This window comes from Sodiomyces alcalophilus (assembly GCF_042370955.1).
Source record: "Sodiomyces alcalophilus JCM 7366 unplaced genomic scaffold ACRALscaffold_12, whole genome shotgun sequence".
In the NCBI taxonomy this organism is placed as follows: domain Eukaryota; kingdom Fungi; phylum Ascomycota; class Sordariomycetes; order Glomerellales; family Plectosphaerellaceae; genus Sodiomyces; species Sodiomyces alcalophilus.
Genome location: NW_027263543.1, coordinates 78,708 through 91,924, shown reverse-complemented (window position 1 = coordinate 91,924; position 13,217 = coordinate 78,708). Strand labels below are relative to the sequence as shown.

At 39.8% G+C, this 13,217-nt stretch overlaps 1 protein-coding gene across 1 annotated transcript; it reads left to right on the top strand.

Moving 5' to 3' along the window:
* The first annotated feature begins 9,826 nt into the window (after positions 1-9,826).
* On the top strand, positions 9,827-12,673 carry ACRALDRAFT_1066416 (uncharacterized protein). Its single transcript, XM_071017347.1, has 6 exons — positions 9,827-10,165; positions 10,219-10,966; positions 11,042-11,621; positions 11,766-11,877; positions 11,931-12,033; positions 12,129-12,673. Exons 1-6 carry the CDS (start codon positions 10,020-10,022, stop codon positions 12,180-12,182), a joined length of 1,743 nt encoding a protein of 580 aa, XP_070870806.1. The 5' UTR covers positions 9,827-10,019; the 3' UTR covers positions 12,183-12,673.
* The last annotated feature ends 544 nt before the right edge of the window (positions 12,674-13,217 follow it).

Genomic DNA, 13,217 nt, shown 5'->3' with positions numbered 1-13,217 from the left:
ACATCTATTCCTGAAATATTAGATACGCTAAGACTATTAGGAGTTACAAAATGAGAATAAATAATATAGTTATAGATATAGAATTACCCGATATATTAAGATTAAATAAAAAGTAGTTTTAGTATATATATTTAGTTTTTATACTATCTTAACTTACTAAGACAAAAATATATAAACCGATATCTTATTGTTTTAGTCTATATATTAATTTCTATTATAAGATAGTACTTCTCTACCTAGTATACTTACCTCTTCTAAATAAGGCAATACTGCTAGAGCTTAGATTAATTTCTTAGATATATTCTTCCATAAATATATATTCAAATCATTAAGTTTATATCGCTCTTATTATATTATATATATATATATAATATATATATATATATAATAAGTATCTAATATACTAATATTATTAATATAAGGATATAAGTATATTGCTACTAGTATTAAATAAATATTTTACTTATATTATGAGGTAATATTTAGTATATATATAATATAGTAAATAAGATATATATTAGTGTATATATATAAGTATAACTAGTAGTATCTACTATCTAGTCTTAGTAGTACTACCTTAGTTAGAGTAACTAAGTTCCCTAGTATAATTAACTATACCTTACAACCAATAATAGGCTTCTGTTTCTAGCTAGCTATAGAGACGTTTACTATATAGTCTACCGAGGTTTAGAAAATAGCATCTTGAATACTTGGAATATTAGTTTCTAAGTAGTAGTAATATTTTATATAGCGAGTCTATGATACTTAGACGTATAATAGCTTTTTAAATGCTTTTATATCTAAGATAGTAAGTATTTACTATTTAATGTTTAATATAATTATAGTACTAGACATAGTATATATACTACCTTGTATATTTATATTTATACTTAATTATGCTTATTCTATATATATACTGTATATTATAGTAATACCTGCTATTAATAACTATTATATAGCTGGAGATAGAAGAATCAGGAGCATAAAGATATATATATCTGCTATATCTCTCTCTGTTTCTATCTGTCCTCTTTTCCTAGTTAGCTAATATATTATATAGTTAGTTTTGGATACTATCGAATACTAATCGACTTACTTCACTCTAATTCTAATCACTTTAGTACCTATTATAGTTCCGCTTTTAATCTGCGGTTTTATATTAAACCTATAGATTATATCTTCACTCTAATATACTATATCGTAATTACAGAATCTAGCCTTTCCTTAGCCCTAGGCTTATATACTCCTATTTTAGTAGTCTCGAAGCAAAGTTACTCTAATAGTAGCTTTTTATAATATTATATAGAGTATATTACTATAGGAAGTTAGTTCTAATATATATACTATATAATAGCTAATTAAACTTTATTGAATTAGTTATTTTCTATAGATACTATAAAACTACTATACGAAAGCTGGACTTTAGTTAAGTACTTATATCTAGGTCTTAATATTATGATATTAGTATTTTAATATTTAAAGATAGTGTAATATTAATATTTAAAGGTATTAAAGAGATAACCCCCTAAAGCGTAAGACTATAGTAGGATATTAGTCCTATATTCTTATTAAGCCTCTAATATCCCCTTAAAGTATATTAAATAGGATATATATTTATATATTAAGTGTCATAACCCTATACCTTTACTATATATATATAGAAATATAAGGACTTATACTCTAATATATAGTCTATATTAGTTAGTATAGTCCTAGGATAGTATATATAGTATTATATATACTATATATCCTAATATACCCTCTTAATCTATATATAAAAAAAGTGTAACTTTTCCCCTGACATTACAAAATTACATTACAAATTACATGTAATGTAATGTAATGTAATGTAATGTAATGTAATGTAATGTAATGTAATGTAATGTAATGTAATGTAATGTAATGTAATTTTTTAAAAATAAATTACATTACAAATTACATTATATGTAATGTAATTTTTTCTGGATAAATTACATTACATTACATGTAATTTGTAATGTAATTTGTAATTTGTAATTTTTCTTTACTGCTCTGACTATGTCCCTTCGGCTAACCACTAACGCCTAGACGGTGACCGACCTTATCCACTATACCGCCGCTATATATAACTACTACGGTAAGAATAGCCGTAAAGGGCTCCTGGCCTTATACGACCTAGTAGGTAATAATCTAGAGAGCCGCCTAGAGGAAATTTCCCCCGCCGATATAGCCGCTATCCTCGATATACCTATAAAGGAATAGGGACTACCTAACTTAAAGCCCGAGGCTCCCGAAGTAGAGATCCTATAATAGGATAGGACCAAGGAGATATAACTCGCCGTCTTCTAGGTTTTCTTTTAGCTGTTTTTATTTTCTTTCTTTTTATTAAGTCCTAGGTTAGTAAATGTATAACGGGGGGACGGGCGGCCAGATATAATTACTAGCGTCGTAAACAGAACCTAACGGAGTTAGGAGTCGCGCTATAAAGCGCTATTATATACTATAGTTTTTTCCTTTTTATTAGTTCGGCTCCGCCTAAGAATAGAGATTATAACCATGTCTACCACTTATTATTAGTGTGATAATCGGCTATGCCGAGTCTAAGTCGGACGTCGTAGACCTTAAGAGACGGGGAAGCCCGCGGGACGCAGGGCTTTATCTCTCCCGGGGTATATACTACGCACTATTATCCGGCACTATACCAGGACCTAAAACTATATAGCTCCAGATTAGTGCTAGCACTATACGGGCACTAAACCCGTATAGCGCTAGATTAGTGCTAGCCCTATACTAGCACTAAACCAGTATAGCGCTAGACCGGTGCTAGCACCGTCCTAGCACTATACCTAGTATAACGCCTAGCCTTAGATAGCCCGAGGTTCCCCCGTAGATATATATAGCCGGAACCTCGCGCTCTCCTTTAGAGAAGGCATCCTATTTATATATTATTTACTGCACCCTAAGGTTACCTAACTCAAATCCTCTTGTAGGTCCTATAGTACTGGCTGGCTAGAGATATATACGGTTAGTGTATATCACTATACGTATTAAGCCTAACGCGTCGGCGTTTATAATTAGCGTAGTTATTAGCTAGCTTAAAGATAGAATATAGCCCCTTATCGCGTTTATATCCCGTAAACTATATAGACCCGAACTTAACTATAGTATACTATATTCGGAGTTAATAGCGATTATTAAATTATTCCGTACCTAAAGACACTACGTGGCGTATAGCTAGACTCCTATATTAATCCTTACTAACCACCTAAATCACCGATACTTAATAGATAAGCTAAAGTTAAAGGCGTAGTATACACGCTGGCTCGAGGAGATTATAGCCTATGATTTTAAAATTAAGCACCGGCCGGGCTTATTAAACCCAGCTAATAGCCTCTCGCGGAAGCTATAGTATACCCCGAATAACTCCGAAGTTACCCCCGAATATATTAAGGCCGCGGAAGCGTTTTTAGAAAGGTTTATCCTAGGATTAATTACCCTAGGAGCGGTTACTAATCCTAACTCGCCTACGTTATATTAAGAAATTATCGAGGCTTAGGCTAAAGACCCGTTTTATATAAACTAACGAGAAGCTAACGATAACTGGTAAAGGGCTAGCCCTTAGTTATAAGATAAATAAGGTATCCTATATTTCCGAGGGAAGGTTTTTATACCCGGCTACTATGGTTTACGCAGAAAGGTTCTATAAGTATTCCACGATAATCTAATAGCTAGCCACTATAGAATTAAAAGGACCGTCTAACGGATCTCTGGCTATTACTTTTAGAATTATATATCTAAGGATATTTAGGAGTTTATCCCTACCTATCTAGTATACCAGCGCACCACGTCTAGGTATTATAAGCTATATAGCGAGCTAGTAAGTCTTCCTATTCCCGAATATCTATTTTTAGAGATTTTAATTAATTTTATTACTAGCCTATTACCCGTGACTGGGGTAGGCTATAAGAAGGATATAATTTTAGTTATAGTCTGCCGTCTAACTAAGTACGTAATATATATTCCGACTAGCAGTGGCTTAATAGCGCCCGGACTCGCGGACACGTTATGGATATATATCTTCTATCGGTTCGGTCTCCTAGATAGCATTATTTTAGATAGGAGAGCCCTTTTTACTAGTCGTTTTTAAGCAGCTTTTTATCGTTATCTAAGCATAAATCACCGCCTATCTATTATATAGTATCCGTAGACGGACGGATGAACGGAACGATAAAACCAGAATTTAGAATACTATCTACGAGCTTATTACACGTTATAATAAGACGACTAGGTAGATAAGTTAGGACTCGCTAAGTTCACCTATAATATAGTATAGTATTTAGCCACGAAGATAACTCCCGCGGAGGCATTACTAGGTTATAACCCGAGGGGCCCCGATAGAATAAAGTTATACCGAGCTAACGAAGTTCGCTCCGTAGAGGCGGACCGGTATACCGCCTAACTTATAGCCGATTATAAGACCCTGGCTAAACTAATTTAGAGGGCTTAGGCTATATATAAATATTATTATAATCGGGGATATATAGCCTAATAGTTTAAGATAGGTCACTACGTCCTGCTCTCTACGAAGAACCTAAAGTAACGCCGGCCGTCCCGTAAGCTAAGCGATAAGTATATTAGACCCTATAAGATTACGGGGGTAGTAGGCAGCCACGGACTAGCCTATAGGTTAGAGCTGCCCGCTAGTATAAAGATATATAACGTGTTTCCTATTTCGTTACTTAAGCTATAAAGGTCTTATAACGGATTACTACCCGAACCGTAGGAGGTCGCGGTTAAACTATAGGAAGACGATAAGGTAAAAGCTATTATAGCCTACCGTTACTAGGGTAAAGGATATAAATATATTATTAAGTAAGCAGGTTAGGGCTATAAAGATAATACCTAGGAACCTATAAAGAATATACTAATAAAACTAATTAATAGATATTTTATATACGTTCTAGTAACGACTACGGTATAGCAGGGACTAGATCGGGACGATATAATAGTAGAGTAAGGATACACGGAGTGCCTTAAAAGGATTTTTTATTAAAAAAAAAGAAAAAAAAAGGAATAAAATTCTCTTTTTTTTTAAAAAAAGGGGGGATTAGTTAGCGGCGAGCCTAGTAAGACTTAGCTATAGGTTATCGTCGAGTTTCTACACGGGAGTATTAGCAGTAGGAGGAGGGGGAGGAGGAGTCGGAGTAGTAGGTAAGGGGGTATCTTTACCCTCGTCCTTATCGTCGTCGTTAGTTATAGTATTATCCTCGACTAGAATAGGGGTGGCCTTTTTCTTAGCCTTACCCTTCTTCTAGGCAGATAATAGTCCCGGGGTGGGCGTGCTATAGATACCGTTACCGGCGCCTAGGTTAAGGAGCACTACCCCAGTATTACTATTTACGATAGGACCAGTAACCGATCCCGTGGCGGTAATACCGCCCTAAACCCCCAGGAACCTCTTTAGTAGATCCAGGATCTCTTTCTAGGCCTTTAGGGAGGCCGATATTTCCTTTAATAAGGCTATAACCCGCTCTAGGGCACCCTATTTAGCGGCGGTAATCTCTTTATTATCGCGCTGTTTAGCGCGTATACTCTTACTAGACCCACGGGTAGTCTCGGCCTTATACTTACCGATACTAACCTTTAGGATTTACTAAGCTTAAAGCGTAGCTTCCTATTATAGCTATTAGTATATAATCAGGCATAGGATAAGATATACTTCTAACACGGGCTTTATTAAACCTGCTAGGCCGTACCTTAGCGGCCTCTAGGATATCCTATAAGACTTTAGTAATAGCCTTACCCGCTATTCGGTAACTAGTTAATAGTTAGTATTAAATAGACCACGGAGCGGTCTATAACGGAGGGAGTATAAGCCTATATTAAGGTATAAACGATTACCGTTAACCTAGTAATAGTAGTATTTCGCTAATTTCTCTACGAAGGTATATAAGTAAAGAGTTAAATATAGGCTAATAACAGAACACGCACTAGCACTATAACGGCACGACTTATATATAATAATGCCTACGTCCTTTAAATCTAAGTCGGCTAGGTGGCCGGTATATCGTAAGTATAGGGCATAAAGACCCTTGCCCTCGCCTATATCGATAAGCTTAGCTATACCGGGGGTGGCGGCATTAGCGGCCGGGGTATTAGCGGCAGCGGACTTCTTTTAACGTTTACTAGGAGTCCTAGCTACACTATTACCACTAGTAGCAGCGCGTTTCTTATTACTCTTAGGAGCTATAATAGTCGGATAATACTAGGATAGTGGTTAGCTTATATTCTAACTATAGGTTAAACGGTAAGGGGAACTTATAATAATACGAAATAAAGATAGCTATAATAAGAGAACGAGGCTAGGAAAAAAGATCGGGGTTAGTAATAATACGCGACGCAGATCGATAAAGAAAACGAAGTTATATAAAGCTATCGTCGGCTAGTCCCGACTCTATCACGGAGCGGCGTAGGATTACTTACTAAGCTTAGTATCTAATCCGATAAAGTTAATTAGAATAGGGTAAAAAGAGGAAAAATAATAGGAATAGGATTATAGAATAACAGAATAGGATATCTATAAGGTTAGGTAGGACTAATCTCCTGTTTTACTTATACTAAGGGAATAATAAAGGTGACCCTATAACTAAAAGGAATAACCACCCTAGTATTATACTAAAGGTAGTTGTAGACCGGCCTTACTAAAGTGATTCGGAATAATAAAGTAGTCGGTAAAAGATTATATTACGACTAGAATAGGATTATTATAAAGGGCGATATTCCGGAATAGATAATTAGAGGGAGGAATATAACGGGTAGATTAGACTAGAGTTATAATAGAGTTATTAGGCGGATCGGGGGTAGAGAGGATATAGAGGAATATCGGGTCGGAGGAAGATATAATAATATTAGATTAGTATTAAGGTTTCCGGGATAGACACTATAAAGATAGGGCGCCCTATTAGGTGCCGGACCTCCGGTACCTAAGTACTGGATAGTTACGAGTCACGATAAGGTTCTAGACCGGCGCGAATTACGGATAATCACGGAGTATCCGGTTTAGTACCTAACTCGACGTTAGCTATAATATAGTCGGCACCGGGGTATAAGTCGAGTTATCGCTATAAGCTAATAAATAGAGATCGATTAGGCAGAATAGACTCCTATACTAGACCAGAGCTGGCCAGTATATATATAAGAAAGGATAGATAGCCGTCCTTAGGATAAGAAGGCTAGCGATTAATTTAACTCTTCGGCACCCCCTACCTTTTAACTTAAGTGTTATCACGTCCTAACCACTAAGTGCCTTATCCTGATTATCTCTTTACTCTTCGTGATTACCCACTTAATATATAGGCCTTAGGGCCTTCCTTTTTAGAGCGAGGGTTCCCGGCTTCGCTACTGCCTGGTGCCCTTATAGAGATAGAGGGGCGGAGATAGCTACATATATTATACTATAATACTAGAATACTACTCCGGAGTTATGAAGGGACCTTTATAACGCTATAAGGAGGCCGATCTTGATTAGGGGAGACCTCTTTAACGCTCTAAACCACCCTAAAAAGGTAAAAGTAATCACCAAATAGTTCTTATGCCTTAGCCGTCTAAATAACTTCTATCTCGCCCTAGGAATTACAAGGAACTACGTATTAAAGACCCTATAGCGGGACTGCCCCGGTATAGAATACACGGAATAAAGATAGCACCTAAACTAGACTTTTGTATTTACTCTAGGGCCCTATAAGCCAGGGCCCTAGCGGCATTAAAGGGGCGTATTATAGCGGTATCTACCCTTTACTTAGCCTTAATCTCGCCGTCCTCCTCCTTATTATTACTTCTAAAGGCACTATCGCTATTAGTATTATACTCGCGACCCTATCCTATTATATTAGCTTTACTTTATTATAAAGGGACTATAAGGATATATACAGCCACCTTTAATAAGATAGCGATTATTCCCTTTAGCTGATTTAATCAGCGCTCTAGACTAGCTAGAGTAGCGTTATTACTATAGCGGCAATTAGCGGGGTGAGCACGCCTAGCGGCGCGCTTAAAGGATACTACCGCCGCTATAAGCCGACCTCGAGCCTACCCTAAGTTAGCGCAGTATAGCTTCGGCACCCCTAGGGCCATAACTTATAACTGCTTTATTACCGCCTTTATTAACGGCCTTTATAAACTCCTAATAACGTTTAAGGATACGCTATTAGTGCTTTAAGGCTATAGCTAGAACCTGCTTTAGATATTAGAATCCGTTATTACCGCCCTGATACCACCGAGACCCCGCTATAAAACCGACTTATATCCTTATAGGTCTATCGACTATTAGTATACTAATAGTATACCGCTCCTTTTCTGGTAGTGTTAGTATGCGCTTCTATATTTTCAGGCTTTTCGCCCCCGAGGCGTTTAATATATCTAAAATATCTACTTAAAGTCAGAGACGGCCACTTAACGATATCACTCCGGCACCCTAAGGGCACCTCTAGGAAAACCCACGGTAATACTCGCGCGGCTCTAGCCTTATAATAGCGGGAACTATCTTTCTTCTTAGACGGTTTTTTCTTAGGCGGTATTTAGGAAGCTATTAGCACTAAGCTTAGACCCGATATATCCCCCCACGGCACCCCCCTAAACTTATATTAATAATCCTAAGTTATTAATTATTTTAATTATTACTTTAATTAACTATAACCTATCTTATTAGCCCGCCCTAAAACCGCCGACTTCCTACCTATATTACCGCGCTACTACTTATAAATAGATAACAGCGAAAAGGAATCATAAAAAAGACCCTGCCTATCTATAGACCACCTAACGCTTTATTAGTAACTATGGTATAGAGCTAGGAATAGAGTCGGTAGTAGAGGGGCGGGCGGCTTAAAGGGAAACCTATAATATCTCGATAAAAGGGTTAAAGGAGGGAAAATAAAAAGAAGGGCGGAGGCCCTTAAAATTTTCTATTAACCTAGCTATGACTATAAAAGGCTGCCGAATTCGGCAGATATATATAATAAAGGCAGGAGCCCCTACTAAAATCCCCCGCCTAAAAGGAATGCGTAAATAAAACCGGCCACCCTGATATAGGGAGGATTCCTAGAGCGCGGAGCCGCCGCGGACCTTTTTCGGCCCCCTGTATAGTATACCGTATCCTAGGCTAACTCGAAACCCCTAGCCTGCTACCTTCCCGTTAGCTACTAGACTAGAGGTATAATCCAGATACGTATCGAGTTATTACCGGGACCGTTAAGGCCCCGGCGTGGCATTAATCTTAATAAGGAGAGTATAGGGGTTTTTCTACCCGAACGGGTTTTTCCCCCCTATAACTAGCTAAGAAGGACCGTATAGCCTAAGCCGGGCTCCTATACTAGTTAGGATAGCGGAGTAAGAGAATAATAATAATAATAATAATAATAATAAAACCTATTATGCTTTCTTTCCGGGCCAGCTTATATAATATATATATAACAGATACTATACTTATTTATAACTCTTCTTCTTCTTCCTTAATTATAGCTAATATTATTATTCGGTGTTACTTAAATTAACTTAACTTATAACTAGCTGCTTATAGTAAGTCCCTTAATAATTATAATAAATATTATTAACTCTTATAATATAGTATATATAGAATTATAATAAGATATAGACATATATTACTTTAATTAACTCTATAAATAGTATAACCTGTATTTAAAACGTCCGGCTCTATGTCCGCCTGCAATTCACGAATACCCACCTTATATACTGACTTACGGCCGGGATTTTATTATTCCGCGTCGCAGCGATCCGTTTGTTTGACAATACGGCTCTTGCATCACGTCCCCCGGAGAACATACTACTTGTTGATTTAAAGCTTACCCAATCTCAGCAGGTCCCGTTGTTGCGCAAGATTGGCGCCTCAACCTCATTGTGCGAGGTCTCTAGTGGCGTCCGGGCTACGCAGCCCTCATGACAAAACCTGAACCTATTTCCTCGTCTTTTCCAATCGACCACGGGTACTGGGCGCGGAGGGAGCTCATAATTTAGACTTTAACATAATGTCTAGTCAGGATCGGCCCCTTGGCGTGACGCCGCCCATTTCGACCAGCTTGCCAACGGATTCAGAGAATGCAGCGAACGAATCCCTTCTGGAAGAGCTCAAGAGACAAAATACCTTCGAGTCGCCCGCCGAGACAACCAAACGGTAGCTTCGCCACTCATTGTCTCTGCATGCGCCTGTAACTAACCGCTGTATAGGCAGAAAGTTCTTGAGCAGCTTCAGTTCATCTGCAACGAGTTCGTCCGACGAGTGGCGCGAGAGCGAGAGGCAGGGAGTGAGGCACTGATCAAGGAGGCCCGGGGCAGGATATTCACCTATGGTAGTTTTCGGCTCGGTGTCTACGGCCCGGGGTCTGACATCGACGCCTTGGTCGTCGCCCCCAAATATGTCACTCGCGACGATTATTTCAAGCTCTTCCCGGGATTGTTGCAGGAGATGGCTCCAACCGGGGCCATCGCCGACTTGGCCATTGTCTCCGATGCCTTTGTCCCCATTATCAAGTTTGACTTCCTGGGCATCAGTATCGACCTAATCTTCTCTAGAATCGCTAGCTTGAAGCAGCTCCCCAAAGACAAGGATTGGAATTTGAAGGATTCCAACATCCTCCGGGGCTTGGATGAGGCAGAACTTCGCTCCCTCAACGGCACTCGAGTCACTGATGAGATCATTGGTCTTGTCCCAGAGCCCAGTACCTTCAGGCTGGCTCTTCGTGCCATCAAATTGTGGGCGCAGCGTCGAGCTGTGTATGCGAACATTATGGGTTTTCCCGGTGGAGTTGCTTGGGCAATGTTGGTAGCGCGGGTATGCCAGCTCTACCCCAAGGCCACCAGCTCTGTTGTGGTCAACAAGTTCTTTCACATAATGCGTCGTTGGCCGTGGCCACAGCCAGTTCTCCTCAAAGCTGTAGAGAGTGGGCCTTTGCAAGTTCGTGTTTGGAATCCAAAGGTTCGATCGATCGCTACACACACCGCTGGTCGCTTTTCCGACACAGGATGACACGCTAACTGGTAAGATGTTTAGCTTTACAAGGGCGACCAATTCCATCTCATGCCAATTATCACACCCGCATATCCGTCCATGTGCGCCACCTACAACATTACCAAGTCGGCCATGACGGTCATACAACGGGAACTCCAGCGCGGATGTGATATCACAGATAATGTCATGATGTCAAAGCGACCTTGGAGCGATCTTTTTACCAAACATACCTTCTTTACCTCCGACTATAAGCACTATATCTCGGTCATTACCACGAGCACGACAAAGGAAGGCCACAAAATCTGGTCGGGCTACGTCGAATCCAAAGTTCGCGTCCTTGTGCAAGGCTTAGAACAGCATCCATCGATTGCCGTGGCGCACGCTTTCAATAAAGGCTACGATCGCCGACACAAATGCTCGAGCGAGCACGAGATCAATCGAGTCCAGGAGGGCAGTTTAGATTACCTCGTTCAGGCCGGTGATTCGAGCACCGTTGTGACTGGCGTGGGAAATCAGAGTCCTCGAACACTGGCCAATGATGAAATTTCCAAAGGCACTTCAGATGCAACGCAGATGACAGTCTTTACGACAACGCATTACATCGGCCTCGAGCTCGTGGAAGGTGGGTAGTGTCTTGAAACATTCCTGTCTCGGTCGTTGTGAGCGGCTGGTTCCGATTCTGCCCCCACCCCTCAATCTTCTGTTGCGTCCCCTACACTAAATTCCCCTACACGTCCAAAGCCTCGAATCACTGCTGACTATTTAGGCGCCAAATCACTCGATCTCTCCTACCAAGTCGATAGTTTTAAGCAACTCTGTGGCCAATGGGAGAAGTTCAATAGTAACTTGAATTACCTCTCTGTGCAGCATGTCCGAAAGTCAGTCACCAATTAGATTCTAAGTACGAGAAAATTTCTAACCTTTCCCCCAGTGTCAAATTGCCTGATGATGTCTTCGAACCGGGCGAAATAAGACCACAGAAGAAGTCTGCCGCGAATGGGGCTTCGCACAAAAAGAAACGAGGTGCATCCGAGGTACCATGCCAACAATTCTCCAGTCCCCTATTTCTCTTCGACTTTCTCCTAATTGATCTGCACTGGGTTTGCCGGAGACTTATGAACTGTTATAGGACGCACACCCACCAGCCAAGCGGCAACAGTCTTCGATCATAGCTGCAGGCTGAATATGAGTTGCCAGTTCTTAACTCGCAAAACAGAGCTCACTAGTTAAATGTCGGAGATGTGAGATATCCTCGTTCCTGACACCGTTAACGACCTGGGTTTATCTAGATATGCTTATGGAACTGCAAAACGCCATCAGTCAAGTCCCTGCGGTCCTGTGGCGAAGTGTGGGTGGGGCCGAACCAAAGGATTGTTTCCGTAGAAAGGCCCAGTCGACCTGCAAGAAGATAAAGGATCTCGCAAATTTATTTTGCTGGGACTAAGCTGTATTGCAAGCCGGACAAGGGAAGGAGACGAGTACAGGATAAAGATCATAGGCATGAAGGTAAAGTATCTTCTTGCCGATAATAATATAGGGCTTAACTAGAACGACTATAAGTCCTCCTACCATAACTTGAGAAAAGCTATGCCAATCGCGGCTATGATATTCTGCTATATAGAAGGGAAAATCTAGCTTAGGTCTCTTCGCGTAAAACGCCTATCCAGTGGCTGCTATCTTAGGCGGGTCACGTAACCCGCCTAATACCCTGCCTGACTTTATAATATAGTGAGTGACTAATACTTAGTATAAGCGAAGAGTAGGTAGGTAACGTGTATAGGGAGCGAAGAAACTACTTATTCTTAATGCTTACCCACTATAGTTCGACCTGTTATAAACAGCGTATAACTTAATTACGTAAATAAGCGATCGATCTATTAATTTAATTGACTCTATGGAAATCTCTGATTATAGTGCTAAGTTCCTGCCCTTATTCCTGCGGCAGATCCACTCTTACTTTCGGGCCCGGAGTAACCCGCTCCGGACCTGCTTTAGGCCAGCCTATACGATACACCCCCCTAACTAAATAACTATATAATAATTACTTAGTTAACATTATTTATAGGCAGGCGTCTTCTATCGATATATCCCCTTTTATAACGTCCACGTAGCTTCTATCAAACTTCTCTTCTAGCTCTTCTAGATACTCCGGTAAGATCTCCTCTAGCTTATTTATATAGAGACGTCCCTGTATATCTATTACTCCCACCTATTTTCT